This window comes from Amyelois transitella, chromosome 8 (assembly GCF_032362555.1).
Source record: "Amyelois transitella isolate CPQ chromosome 8, ilAmyTran1.1, whole genome shotgun sequence".
Lineage (NCBI taxonomy): Eukaryota > Metazoa > Arthropoda > Insecta > Lepidoptera > Pyralidae > Amyelois > Amyelois transitella.
In genome coordinates, this window is record NC_083511.1 from 6,689,028 (window position 1) to 6,704,521 (window position 15,494).

Here is a 15,494-nt window from a genome sequence, read left to right on the forward strand (position 1 = left end):
AAAACAAACATAAAAAGAAAACAGGATATCTCTTAATTTTTCAACCGTGACAATTGTTGTGATTATTATTGGTGCATGTCATTTATTTGTGGGTATTGAATAAACAAATTAGTCTTGGTTCAACCTGCCTTTCAATTACGACATGGTGTCAGGTGTCGTCTAAAATAATTAATTTTCGGTATAAAAAGTCGACTTTAAGCTAAAATTAAGTGTTCGTACGTAGAAAAAGTGATAGTGTTTTATTATTACTATGGAACACGCGCGTCCGCCATCGGAATTATGCCTAGAGGGCGGGCCGGCAAACCGCGCTGACGCGTGGCGAAAATGGTACAAGCAGTTTTTGGTGTTCCTGAAGGCCTCGGGAGTCTATAAAGAACCGACAGATGTACAAGCCAGTCTCCTCATTAACCTGATAGGCTCAGAAGGTTACGACGTATATACTACGTTTAAATTCGAAAAGGAGACTGATCGGGAGAATTTCGACAAGTTGGTCAGCAAATTTAATGAGCATTTCGGTACGAAACAAAATACTACCATGGCTCGTTTCAAATTTTTTACAAGAAATCAAGAAAATGGTGAATCTGTCGATGAGTACGTCACAGCATTGAAAATACTTTCGCAGCATTGTGAATTCGAGCATCTCGAAGAAGGTCTGATACGCGATCGTGTTGTTTGCGGGGTCACCGATGGAAAAATACGTGATCGATTACTGAGAGCTGAGGATCTGACCCTCGCACGAGCTGTGAAGATTTGTCAAGCTAGTGAGATGTCTACAGAGGAAAAACGGCAGATAGAAGGAACCAAGGCGGTAACCGACGGGGGCGCGTCGTCGGCAGCCGTGGACGTGGTGTACGGCGGCGCAGGCGGACCGTCGCGAGCGGCGCGTGGCGGCTGGGGCCGGCCGCGGCCGCGGGGCCAGCTCCGTGCGGCCGGCGCTCGGGGAGCGGCCACTGCAGGCGGCCGACGCGGGGCAGCTTCTAGGAGTGCGTGTCGGGCTTGCATGAAGGATCAGTGTGACGGAGACTATAAGTGTGCGGCTAGAAATGCTCAATGTTTTTGGTGCAGTGAACGGGGACATTTTAAAAGTGCATGTCCTAAGTTAAAGAGCAGAGTATACCAAATTGAGGAAGAGTTATCAACTGACGATTCAGATTTGTACTACGTCTCCACGGTCGACAATTTCGGTGACGGTATGGACAGCCACAAATGGTATGAGACTTTATTTTTATATGGTAGTGATTTAAAAGAAAGATTTAAGCTAGATACTGGTTCGGATTTAAATGTAATGTCCTTGAAAACATATTGTAAATTGGGTTTGAACTTATCAGAGTTAACATCAGATAATACGAGAGCTTTATCGTTTTGTGGCAATTTTATTCCTATTGTTGGATCATGTTACATCAATTGGTTTTATAAAAATAAAGTGTATAAATTACGTTTCATAATTTCTGAACACGACTGTCAAAATGTGCTGGGCAAATTTTCTTGTGAACAACTAGGCTTAATAAAACGTTTATATTCAATAGATATTAACCAGTATGATGATATTTTCAAAGGTTTGGGAAAGTTGCCTGGCAAATACAAAATAGTAACAATTCCGGGCGCGCAGCCGTCAGTCTGTCCCGTTAGAAAAATACCCGTGGGCGTACGAGATAAGTTACGAATCGAATTAGATCGAATGGAAAATCTAGGCGTTATTAGAAGAGTGACGCACCCGACCCCGTGGGTGAATGCAATCGTAGTGGCGGCGAAAAAAGATGGCAGCATTCGAGTGTGCCTCGACCCGCGGCCGCTTAATAGGGCCGTGCGACGCGCACACTACCCGTTGCCGACGCTCACTGATATCGCGACTAAATTAGAAGGAGCTAGGTATTTTAGTAAATTAGACGCTCGATCTGGATTTTGGATGGTTCAGTTAGATGATGATAGCGCTGATTTATGTACGTTTGGAACACCATATGGCAGATACCAGTATCTACGTTTACCTTATGGTATAAACTGTGCATCTGAAGTTTTTCATCAAAAAATACGTCAAATATTAGAGGGCTTAGAGGGCGTAGATTCATTTGTTGATGATGTCATAGTTTGGGGGTCTTCAATTTCAGAACATGACGAGAGGCTTAAGCTTTTATTAAATAGGGCACGTGATGCTGGTATTAAATTTAATAAAGAAAAATGTGAATTTTGTGTTCAAACGGTAACTTACCTTGGACATACCTTTAGCTCCAAAGGTATGCAAATAGATGAAAGTAAACTTAAGGCAATTCGTGACATGCCGAATCCGCAAGACAGGAGTTCATTAGAGCGTTTTTTGGGCATGGTAAATTATTTATCAAAATTTATACCACATTATTCAGAGATAGCGGCTCCTCTACGTATCCTTTTGAAAAAAGACTCTGTATGGAATTGGGACGAAGTACATGAAGCGACCGTGCGGCGTTTAAAAGAGTCAGTGTGCGCCGCGCCTGTACTGGCTTTGTATTCTGCGCGCGAGCCGGTGCTGTTATCAGTAGACGCGAGCTCTCGCGCGCTCGGCGCAGTGCTCATGCAGGGCGGCCGGCCGGTCGAGTATGCGTCATCCACACTCACCGACACGCAATGCAGGTATGCTCAAATTGAAAAAGAGCTGTTGGCGATCGTGTTTGCGCTCGAACGATTTCACCAATATGTTTATGGCCGTAAAGATGTCACAGTGGAGACGGATCACAAGCCATTGGAAACGCTATTTCATAAGGCGTTGGATTCCGTTCCAGCCAGACTGCAGCGCATGATGTTACGTATACAGGGATACGATTTCAAGGTTACGTATAAACCTGGAAAATATATGTTCGTTGCAGACACCCTTTCGAGGGCACCTTTACCTGAACAGTTACAACAAAAAGTAAGTGATGAAATTTCGGAGCAATCATGTTTTCTTATAGAAAATGTTAGGTTTAGTGACAGTAAATTGAGTATGATAAAGGAGCATACAATGAAAGATGAAGAATGTCAGTTAATTATAAGATATATAAAAAATGGCTGGCCAAATTATAAGTATGAAGTGGATGAAAGAGTAAAAGAGCAGTGGTCGTATAAGGAAAGTTTTGAATATGTCGATGGTATAATATTTAAAGATAATTTGGTTTATATTCCATTTAAGTTAAGGTACGAAATGGTAAAGCGAGTTCACGATGGGCATATGGGTATAGATAGATGCAAACGGCATGCGCGGGATGTGATGTTCTGGCCAGGGATGTCTCGAGACATCGAGAGTGCAGTACGCCGCTGTGCGACGTGCGCCGAGAGGGTGGCGCGGCCCGCGCGGGAACCGCTCTTGCCACATCCTATCCCGAGCCTGCCGTGGGCTAAAATAGGCTCGGACATATTTCAGAACGGTAACAAGTATTTTTTAATCTTAGTCGACTATTTTTCGAATTATATCGAAGTTTGTCCACTGCTGAACATTACTAGCAAGACAGTCATAACAGCGATGAAGGATCAATTTGCAAGGCACGGCATCCCACAGGAACTGATAACTGATAATGGGCCAGCGTATGCCTCGAAGGAATTTGCTACATTTAGTAAGCAATGGGGGTTCAAACATGTTACGAGTTCGCCGAAATATCCGGTATCAAATGGACGAAGTGAGAAGGCAGTACACATAGTTAAAAATATGTTAACCAAATCTTTGTCATCTGGTTCTGATTTCTATTTAGGGTTGCTAAACCTTAGAACAACTCCCAGGGATGGAATTAGCTCACCATCTCAGTTACTTATGGGACGCAGGCTTAATTCCAGGCTCCCATCTCACGACTGTAAACTGCAACCCAGCCGTGACAACCGTGACGATTATAAGGCTATCACAAGCAAGCAAGCCCGCGACAAACAGCACTATGATAAACGAGCACGAGCGTTGCCGGAGCTGCGGGCTGGGCAACGTGTGGTGATGGTGGACGCCGGAGACAGGAAGCACGCGCGCGTCCAGGCGCGGGCGCCACAACCACGCTCCTACTTCGTAATAGACTCAACAGGAAAGCGGTACAGAAGAAATAGACGCCATTTAATTAATGTGGAGGCAGCTCTTTCTTCTCCATCCCAATATACGCCCGAGGAGCAAGAACATTACGAGGAAGAGGATTGGTCCATGGCCGAAAGTGAGGACAACGCAGATGATCCTACGTTTGTTTTAACCAGCGGGGATGGGTCGCGTCTCTCTGAGGACTCCCGGGGTGATATTTTGAAAGGCCGGTTAGATCGCGCGCGCAGACCGGCGGCTGAGGCGGCCCGCACTATTATTGCCAAACTAAATAGGGAAAAATAAATCATAATGCAATCTGAGCTTAAAATTAGAATTGTATAAAATTGGTATAAAAGATTGTACTATGTTACTTCACCCAAGCTGTTATTGTTAATTGTCCGACTTCATAAAATTAAATGTATGTAAGTATTTTTATTTTTGTATGTATGTTCACCAATTTTCTTAGTCATTTTTTTTTCCAAATTTTCGATTAATATATTTTTGTTTAAAAGGGCTTATATATATCAGCGGTGATCCCATAAAAATTACAATGATAAGATTAGCCTTTATAAAAAACTGTAAAAATATACATTAATCTAGATATATAATATATATATATTAAGGTATGTAGTATTGAAGTCGGTTATATGTTTATTTTTCTTGTTTTTTTTTTTTTTTTTTCTATGTATATTATTGTTTAAGTTGCTGACTCATAACATAACAAATTATTTTAATTTTTTTTTCTGTTAATTTTTTTTTGTGAGGGAAAGATGTTGTGATTATTATTGGTGCATGTCATTTATTTGTGGGTATTGAATAAACAAATTAGTCTTGGTTCAACCTGCCTTTCAATTACGACAACAATTTCGAAGGAAATATTAAATTTACAATTTACGACCTCCCCCGTCGTTAGGCGGTAAGTACTGAAAATTTAATTTTATTAAGGTCATGAAGCATCTTTGTTGTTGCCTATCGTATTTTTAAGATATTTACTTGAGTATGCTTGTAAAAGTTTAAGGTATATAAAATTAATTATGATAAAGTCTTTCATTCGTGCATTTTAGTATCTTCCATATATAGAATATGCGACAAAACATTTATTGCTTTTTTTTAAATATATTTGTGAGTTCTATGAAAATAAATCGGATATCTCTAATACATAATTATAGGCATAACATCCGTTTACATTTCTGTACATTTCTTGTTTTATATATCGGACGACCCCTATAACCGTAATTCACGTACCAACTACCCGACTGCGTCCAAAAGTGATGTTACGTGTTCACTATTTATGTACAGCCCACCATTCGATTGATGGCGGTATAAACTTGCAAATGTTTTTTCTATAGCTGTAACATTTCTCCTCACTACTGCAGCTCCAGTAAAATCCAGAAACGGCCAGTATGATTTAGTTTTATGTGAGTTTCAAAACTGGAGGGATTCCGTAACATTTTCTATGGCTTTTGTGATCTTATTTAGGGGTTGAAAAGTTAGTTGTACATTGTCATCGTCATTACTTGAGTGGATTTACATTATTATATACTAGTACGTTTTTGCTTTACCTACCTATGGGTAATTTGTCGAGATTTCTGGTTTTTACAAAGACCGACTACTGCCTGATTACGACAATAGATATACACTGGATAGCGTGTATGTTTTACGGTGCCTGCCGTTTCTAAAGATCGGAATGTTTTTAAATTCGGGATTTAATTGATATTTGGTCATAGGAACATTTCTTGCCAAGTGAACCACGGAAGTAGTATAAAATATGCGTGTTTTACTACAGTGTAAATAAATTGTATTCTTTTATTAGTTGGGGTATAATTAACAGGTTGTGTGCACACGTAAAGCTATTTCCCAGTAGCTGTGGCGTGTTCCTGGTTATTTTTGTGGAGTATTGTAGCGTTTATACGATGATTGATAGGCACAAATGGACTTTTGTTCCGTTTTGTCGGAGCTGGAGAATCTTGCCACATCCCGAGCTTTTATTTGCCGCCCGGATCAATGCGTTAATTACATTCAATGTGAAAATAAAACTTTAACAGTGTTCCACTTAAATATACGTAGTATAAATCATAATTTTGATCAGTTTCAAAGTCTATTAGCATCCTTGAATATAACAACCGATATTATTGTCCTAACCGAATGCTGGATATCGAAAGCACCTTATTTACCTGTAATTGACGGTTACAATAGAGATCATACGCTTAAAAATGTCAATCAGAATAGCGGGATTGTTATCTACACTAAATGCAGTCTGGAATGTAGAATATATGAGCCCAGTAGTATTAGAGAAGCAAACTGTTTGGTCTGTGAAGTAAATAGGCAATTTGCAGTTATATGTATATATCGTTCACCATCTTATATCGATGCTGACACTTTTTTGAACACTCTAAATGACCTGTTTACTAAGTTAACAAAATTTCAAGAAATTAGTCTCATTGGAGATGTAAACATAGACATAAAGCAAGGCTCTACGGATAGTCATCTTGATGAATATCTGGACCTTAATGCTTCGCATGGCTTACTTCCTGCTCATACCTTTATTACACGAGGGTTTAAGTGTCTAGACCATGTAATGCTGAAGTCCAGGTACTTGTCAACTACTTTAATTGTTGATACGTTCTTGACAGATCACAAGCCAACTATATTAATGGCAAATCTTAAAAACAAGCGTAAAATTATACCAACATATACCAAAATAAATTACAATGCAATTCATGCCGCTATTCTGATGACAGATTTTTCCGATATATTTAAAACTAAAGATGTAAACTTAGCTGTCGAAACCCTTATCAATATAATATCTAATATATTAAAATGTAACACAAACAGAATTAAATTAACGAGATCAAAAAGAAAAATTAAGCCTTGGATCACTCCAGGACTCATTAGGTGTATCAGAAATAGGGACAATATGCACAGAAAATTACACAAAGAACCTGACAATCTTATACTAAAGGCTACGTATACAAGATACCGAAATTTTATCAATAAGCTTCTCATAAACTTAAAAAATGATTATTATAAGCAAATGCTGTATGATGCAGGAAATAATATAAAATCGACGTGGAGAGCTATCAATACTATAACAAATAGAAAATCCTCAAACTCGCCTACAAACCCACTCCTTAATTTGCACGAAAATCCCAACATGTCAGTAAATTTAGTAAATAATTACTTCACTAACATTGGTAAGAACTTAGCCGAAGCTATACAAAATAGTCAAACTCAAATCGACGCAGCACCGATGTCAGCCCCCGTACGTGATTCAATGATGCTATAAGAAGTCGATGAATATGAAATAGATTCACTCATTACTGGCTTACGATCTGATTGCGCTGTTGGGTGGGATGGCATCTCTGCTCGTATTATAAAATCAGCGCGGCAAGTTTTTGTCCCAGTTATGACTTATATATGCCAACTTGCTTTGTCAACTGGAACATTTCCCAGGGCTTTTAAAAAAGCAATAGTACATCCTATTTTTAAAGCTGGCGACAAAGAAGAAATAGCTAATTATAGACCGATATCCATATTAACTGCTCTGTCTAAAATTTTAGAAAAAGTGCTAAATGATAGGCTGGTAAAATACCTAGACTCTAAACATATAATAGCAAGTAATCAGTTTGGTTTTAGGAAAGGCACCAGTACCGAGGATGCAGTCAATGAACTCGTAGGTACGGTTGTCAGAGGCCTTGATGAGGAGAAAAGGTGCATTGGTATGTTCCTAGATTTCTCCAAGGCCTTTGACACTATTTCAATACCTCTTCTGCTGTCAAAATTAGAAAATATTGGTGTTCGCGGCCTTGCTCTTTCTATATTTAAAGACTATTTACATGAACGGACCCAATATGTGAAGATTGGGGATTTTATTAGTAATGAGAGTAACTTGTCCTACGGTGTACCACAAGGCTCGGTACTGGGCCCTACGCTTTTTATAATATACGTAAATGACCTCTGTAAACTTGATATTCCAAATTGTGAGGTATACGCTTATGCCGATGATACAGCCCTCATAGTAAAAGGCTCAAACTGGCAAAATGCTTTTGCTCATGCTGAACATTCATTAACAACCGTTATGTCCTGGCTTAATAAAAATTTGCTGACCTTAAATGTTCAAAAAACTATGTGCATGACATTTTCGATAAATTCTTCGACTTTGCCTTCTGATAAAGAAGTGAACATTAAAGCCCATACATGCAGTAGAAATATACCTGATTGTACCTGCTTATCACTTGTTAGAACAAACAGTATTAAGTATTTAGGGGTACACATAGATCACTTTCTTACATGGGAGAAACATATAAATTCATTAGTGCCGAAAATAAGAAAATTAATTTATCTTTTTAAAAATTTAAATATGTGTGCTGATATGAAAACCTTAAAAGTTGTTTATTATGCTTTGTGTCAATCTGTTCTAGCATATTGTATAACCGCTTGGGGTGGTGCTGCAAAATCCAAACTTCTCCCGCTGGAGAGAGCACAACGCGCTGTTCTCAAGGTCATGATCAAAAAAAATTATCGATATCCTACTGAACAACTTTATGCTGATACCAAGGTCATGACGGTGAGGCAGCTCTTTATTCTGCTGACACTCATAAGAAAACATGCCCAACTCCCATATGACCCCACACTTTTCATTCGCCGACGCAGGACTGTTCGTGTATGTTCAATCCCCCGACACAGAACAGTTTTTGCCTCTCGGTTCTTTGGAATATTTAGCTGCAAGATTTATAACAAGGCACACAAAACTATACAAATCTACCCATGCACCAAAAGAGAAATAAAGCGTAAAATACAGGAGTGGTTGTTGAAACTGAATTATACTGAAACTGAAAATCTCATATACAGTAACTTTTGAAATTTCTATTTAAAACCAAGATAGCACAATTTGATTAATGATTATTGCAGTATGTATACATCATAGTTGATAGATTCTTTTCTTGCTGAAGTACACAGACGTACACATATATTAGTAGTGCTCAATATATAATAGTATCATAAATGTTTAACGTCGTATACAAGTATAAATATATAAGTATAAATATATGTATATATACCTATATAAAGATATTTAAGTATATAATTATAGACACTAAGGCGGCTGAGAGCATTTCCGTAGCTACATTGTATGTTATAACCTCACTGTAGCTAGAACACAATTCCCAAAATACAGAAACTTCTAGTTTGGGAATTACTACATTCAAACCTTTTGTTTTCCCTTTTGTATTGTTTCTAACAATTAATTCTTAAAGATGCAATCGTGTCTCATCCTACTACTCGAGATACAGGTTTGTTCCTAGTTCGATGGTAGGGAGGGACAACAGAGTTGCTTTTCTCATTGTTACTATGTACGCAATCTGATTGTAACATTATTGTTAAGAAGCAAGTTCAATAAACTTATTTTTATTTTTTTATTTTTTATTTTCCTTGGCTGAGTAACGAAGCACAAACAGATGATTATGAACTCGTATTCGTTTGTTTCGTATGTACTGACATTTATTATTTTAAGGCAGTTAAAAATATCAAAGAAATAAATTAATGTTATTAAAGGGTATGGCATATTATTGTTGAAAAAATTTTTTGTAAACTTATAAAAAAAAATTGACATTTTATTTTTTCACTCACACTCACAAGACTAGCAGATGCAAATGTCTAAAAAGTTGACATACATTAAAACAGCCATGGCTAAGATTAAAAGAGTTTTTTTTTATTTCTGCTAGTTCCCATCATCAAATTTAAGTTGAAAGAAGGAATATTAAAATTGAATATCAATTGGAGATATTCGCCAAGTGTTTTTCCCACGGAATTGCGTACCTGTATTGGTACGATCACAAGCAAATCCCGACAATAGTTTCTTTGATTACTTTCTGAAAAGCGTGGATAGTGCGGTCGTGCATGGAATACTAACATAGGCTATCCTATCTACGAGCACACCACTCACTGATTCTGGAGAATAATACAACTTTGAAGAAAATCAACAGATACACGTATATTTTTTCGTGCTTATATCAATTATAATTGCACGCCTGTGATTCCGCCCGCGTAAAGCGAAATATCCCGCGGGAATTTCGGAAAGTCCTCTTAGAGCACCTCTGGGCCACTGAAGAAACCTCCATGCCAAATTTCAATCCCTATAATTTGAGGTTTGAGCTTCTTTTATTTTTATTTAGATGCCTTTCGATAATATAAGGATGCACTGAACATAAAAACATTGTGGTGACTGCGGTGGTGCTCGCTACCAGAACATGGTGATTGATTGTGATACTCACCACTAGTTTGGGAAGACACTACTTATCACTTTTTGAGTTTAATTTGATTATTCGTAAAACTTCTTTCTTTTGATGTTAGTCCCGGTTATATCCTCACCACTCTGGAGAGGAGCCCGAAGTGTGCCGTTTTGACCATGGTCCGGGATGGCGTGAGTCGGGTTTTTACACAAAGCTACTCCGATCTGACCGCCACAACCTTTGTAGGGAAACCTAACCCGTATTTCCTCAAGATGTTTCCCCTCACCATAAGAGCATCGGTTAGTTCTCAAATTAATATACATAATTTGGATAAGAGTCATCGGTAAAAGGATTCGACCACTGATACTAACATTCGAATTTATTATTCCGTATTCGATGGATATATATTTTTTAAGAAAATATGATGACTTCATTGTGCGCATATTCCACAATTATTATTTTATATCTGTCATGTCAATAATGGAAGTATAATTGCTTATGCACTTAAATTATCGTGTTTAAACAGATAATTATTTTGCCGATTCATTGTGTTGTCGCATTTTATAGCATGCATTTAGTATTTAATGATTAAATTGTTTTCTATATACCTATAATAGAAACTAGAACAACTTATCAGCTAATATTCGCTTTACAAGTAGAATAATGAACATTGTTAGAGAATTTTCAATATTGATAAGATATATTTTATCTTATTACTGTTGTTTTTTGCTAGTAGGTACAATTTGATTTATAAAGTTTTCAATCCTTTACAAAAAATACTGTATTTATTAAGCTTTTTAAACGTTTTTCTTAAGATTTCAATTTTTGTAAGCAGTTAAAGTGTACGTCACGTTTACACCATCCGTAGATAAAATCACGCCTTTCTCCCCGGAAGTAGGCAGAGACTGCAATTTTCTTCTTACCGCGCTCCATAAACACTGCGTTGGCCTCATCCACATTTATTATTTTCTGACCTGACCTTTTGCCAGGACGTCCCCTTGTTCATGGTAAAACTTACCTTTGAATTGGAACGTTCTGACGTCATATTGAGCTTCCTCACTCTCGTTTACCCGTGTTCTCAGTTGCACCTATCACCACCATGCCTCTGGTATATTTAGAGGCCTCTTTCCAAATTTTCTTTTTCACTTCAGTTTAAAGACCAATCGTCAGCTTTATTAAATTGTTTCAGAAAAATAACAAACAAACTTTAGCAATGACCGCTTCTTCAAAAGTATTTGCACCAAGCCCTATCCAACACATCTGGCGTACGTAATCTTGTTATGAGGAAAAACTTTCTTAATAAGAGCGCTGTTTGGTTCCTAGTTACTTCCCGCTACGGCCACTGCCACAGATACACAAAACTATGAAATTATTGCTGTCTGTACATTTCTAAAACTTGTGTTTCGTTATACTTTGGTTCGTTAGATGATGATTTTATATGAAAAAAAAAACCAGGAATATGTTTTTTTTGAGTAACGTACCCAAAAAGGGATCAATTTCTTCCGTCTACTGCAATAATATTCAGTTATCTAAACACTTAATTATACCTTATACCTTGTATGGATGATATATTTGCAAGATTTAAGAACTGATAAGCAGAGTTTGATTTTTAAACGAACCACTATAAACCCCATAGGTATCGTAAACTGTAAAATCAAACAATAGGTAGGTACAAATATTACTTTATATATTTTTAGAAAAAAATTCATTAAAATTCTTAGAAGAATTGACGATATTTCTTTTTAATGAATAATAAGTAGGTATACATAACAGCTCAGATACAATGAGTAAAATAAGAATTAATCAGCTGCATCTCAGGAAAAAGAAAAGGGATAAAGGAGAAATAAAAATAAATTATAATCGTTCAAGCATCGTGACAGAAAGTATTAAAAAAGAGATTACTTTTAATGTCCATAAATGTTCATAGGTATATGTCTATAAAAGGACGGTTAATCTTTCTATCCTTTTGTCAATAAAAAGTTGTCGTCAATGTTATGCTAGAGGTATTTCACAGTTTTCATATTAACGCAGCAGGCTGTGGAAAGGAGAGTGGTGGGGCGGTGGTGGATGATGCGGGGGTGGTGGATGATGCGGGGGCGGTGGAGGATGGAACGGAGGTGGCGGGTGATGATGATGATGATGTGGTGGGGGATAGTGGTGAGGTGGGGGCGGGGGATAGTTGTGATGCACCGGCGGGGGCGGAACGAACGTATGGATTCTGTAGTGGGAGCAGTGGGGTAGGCAGTGACCTCTGCCGCACAGTGGCCCACAAGGTATCATGTGAGGAGGCACCTCCATTTCTGTAAATAAGGAAAATATTCTGTAGGTAAGAAATTAAAACTTAAAATCATTATCACGATAACAAAAGGTGAATATCGTGATAAAGAATGTTCCTAACTTTAAAATTAAATACTTAAATTTGATTCGTCTAAAATTAAAAGCACTCTTTACAAGTTAAAAACAGTTAAATTTAATCTAAAACAGATTATTCTAAATTTAAACTAAGAAAATGGTATTTGAAATAACATAATTGATGTAACTAATTATTTTATCAAGAAATTGTAAGCTTTAATTAAAATTTCTTCATTTATTAAATTTTTGTTTAGGTAATTTTCGTGTTCTAGAAAATAACCCATTTTGTTGTGGATAGTATATAAATATATACATATATCTTTTGAACTAATAACCTTCCTAGCGAATCGAGGAATCACTAACTTAATTATAACTTACCTTGCTTTAAAATCACAACACAAATTCTACTTTTCAAACAAGAGACAAACTCAATGGCTTCTCTTCGGCTTCGTAAGTTCGATTGATGATATTTTTATTGGCCTGTGTTTATCATCGTACCTGTATCAGGTGAATTCTCGGTACTGATATGTACTGATAAGCTTGACACGTGACTCATGCGGATATAGGTACTAGTGAATAACATTGTTTACATAGATTTGACGGACACTGAGGTGTAGTACCTAGCTATTAATTTGCTAACGAATTCTACAATACAATAATGCAAAGTTAATGGATGCTTTGTCTATTAAAAATTGATGGGTTTAAAACCTTTTTCTAAAATAACACCTATAAGTGTAAATGACTAATTCTCAGGGCTAAAGTATCAGGGGTACCTAAGGATGGATACAGGTATTTAGAAAGGTAAAAAAAGGAAAATAAAAATGGTTTACTACTTACTTGGTTTCAAAATAAATTTACCAAATTATATGTTTTGAGATTTAAAAACGCTCTGATAGTATAGGCATCTTATTATATTGCATACCTTATATTTGTCACGTAGGTACTTAAGAATTGTTTTGACGCGTAAAATGCCACGAGCCCTGATATCGAATTAGTTGTCTGTACCTAAAAATTTCGCAATAGATGACTAATAGTTTTTTTTTAGATATCACTACTGATGGAAGTCCCACTACTGATGGAAAGCCCTGCCTTTTCTCTTCCGAACATCCGTAACTTTTTTTATTTGACGGCTTAAAATCGTCGGGAAATCTTGTCCTAGTGGTCTCCCCCCTTCTTGTATTTGAATCTTCTTTTCACTCCGTTTTCATCAAGTGCTGAATGTCAACGCATACCATTCTTCTCGGTCTTGAGCTTTCTTTATCCATCTTCTTCCAGCAATTCTGTTTGTTTGTTTGTAATAAATTTATTCTAATATAACATAATAGAGCGCAGCAGAATCTTTGTTTAATAAGTTTATGAAAGTATTACTTGTTGTCGTGATGTGAAATGTTCAAGATATAAATTTTACAAAAGATAAACTTATTCTTTGTAAGTAAAACAAGTTCATATTTATTTTTTGCAATTTTTCAGTTGAAAATTTTGCTAATGCTATAGCAAAAAAACACGACTGATAAGATCGCAGGTACTTGATAAAGGTTAACAACGTAGATATCGAGAATAGGAATAATTCTAGCCGAAAATTTAGTAATTTAAAACTTATTTCCAAGGCATAAATATTTATTTGGGTCAACTCATTTTAAGTCAAACTGATAAAATAAAACCTTTATTAAGTAACAGCAGTTTCAGACTTTTATTAGTTGTGAAACAAACACTAAAACTGCACAACGCGCAGTGTAAACAACAATAAAAATTTAACCACAATATTTGCGTAAAGTAATCTAATATACCGGTATGTATTAAATAGTCTTAGATTTGTTCAGGTTGCTGGATCATTTATTTTATCTTTTAGTTTTTTCTTACTTAATAATAATTGTTTATAAGTGCTTAGAAGGATACTTATACACAATATTTGTTTTCTATTTATAAGCCTTTTGTTTGATGTAATCTATCTCTGTATATGTGTGTGTTATAAGATTTTTGAGGATGAACCAATTCTGATGTGGCGGTTTTCATCCTAAATCGGTTTTGTTTCCATTTAGCTTTTTCTTTATTTTTTGTATCAAAAGCATTGGTAGGGTTCCTTAGTTTTACGATGAGCTTATCATTATACTTACTTTTTCTTTTAGTTGAAAGTGGGCCCGATCTGACGACAGCTTAAATCGTCAGGCATGTCTTAAACTCCTTTTTCTTCTATTTTCAGTAATGTACGGCCCACCAGGAGGACCTCATCACCCACCGCATCATCCTCATCATCGCCCACCCCCTGGGCCGCCTCATCATCCACCACACCATCTCCCACCGCCTGGGCCCCCACATCATCATCATCATCATCACCCCCCACCGCCGCATCATCACCGCCCACCGCCGCATCATTACCCTCCGCCACCGCATCATCACCCTCCCGGACCGGGGGGACCATTTCTACGATGAAAAGCGGAGTCTTATTAGATCTTCGAATTTATTTAAATTACTTGAATAAAAATTAATGAAATTTGATTACGATATTTAATTATTAAGTCTAGTCTTAAATCCTACCGAAATCCTCTGTCCTCTCTGTCTTACCGAAGTTATATTAATAAAAACACTCCCTACTTTCCAAAAAAATTTAAATAATAATACCAAATACCAAGTTGTTATGGCGTAAAATTTTATAATACACTCTGTACATACACATGTGTATATATACGAGTATATATTCTTCAATTCACGTGTACTGATGGGATCATTAGGAAGAAATACATAATTTATAATTTTTTTATCACTTAAACGAGTAGCTTCGTCGGTGATGTAGTGGTGAATGTAATCGACAAAAAAAGGGCTCAAATCCCATAGCAGACTTGTTCTAATGATTATTTTCTGAGTTATTTTCACAGTTTAAATGCTTGCCGACACTGGTTTCGTAACCATATACTAAG

General features: G+C 36.9%; 1 protein-coding gene and 2 long non-coding RNA genes across 3 annotated transcripts; 2 read left to right on the forward strand and 1 right to left on the reverse strand.

Moving 5' to 3' along the window:
- The first annotated feature begins 250 nt into the window (after positions 1 to 250).
- LOC132902032 (uncharacterized protein K02A2.6-like) lies at positions 251 to 4,300 on the forward strand. Its single transcript, XM_060945618.1, has one exon. The coding sequence runs from the start codon at positions 251 to 253 to the stop codon at positions 4,298 to 4,300; it is 4,050 nt and encodes a 1,349-aa protein (XP_060801601.1).
- Positions 4,301 to 11,893: 7,593 nt separating this feature from the next.
- Positions 11,894 to 13,446, reverse strand: LOC106135608 (uncharacterized). The gene is made up of 2 exons (XR_009656977.1): positions 12,958 to 13,446; positions 11,894 to 12,527 (listed from the first exon to the last, which is right to left on the reverse strand). It is a non-coding gene; the product is annotated as an uncharacterized LOC106135608 (long non-coding RNA).
- A 715-nt stretch (positions 13,447 to 14,161) lies between these two features.
- LOC106135952 (uncharacterized) lies at positions 14,162 to 15,075 on the forward strand. Its single transcript, XR_001228643.2, has 2 exons — positions 14,162 to 14,368; positions 14,780 to 15,075. It is a non-coding gene; the product is annotated as an uncharacterized LOC106135952 (long non-coding RNA).
- The last annotated feature ends 419 nt before the right edge of the window (positions 15,076 to 15,494 follow it).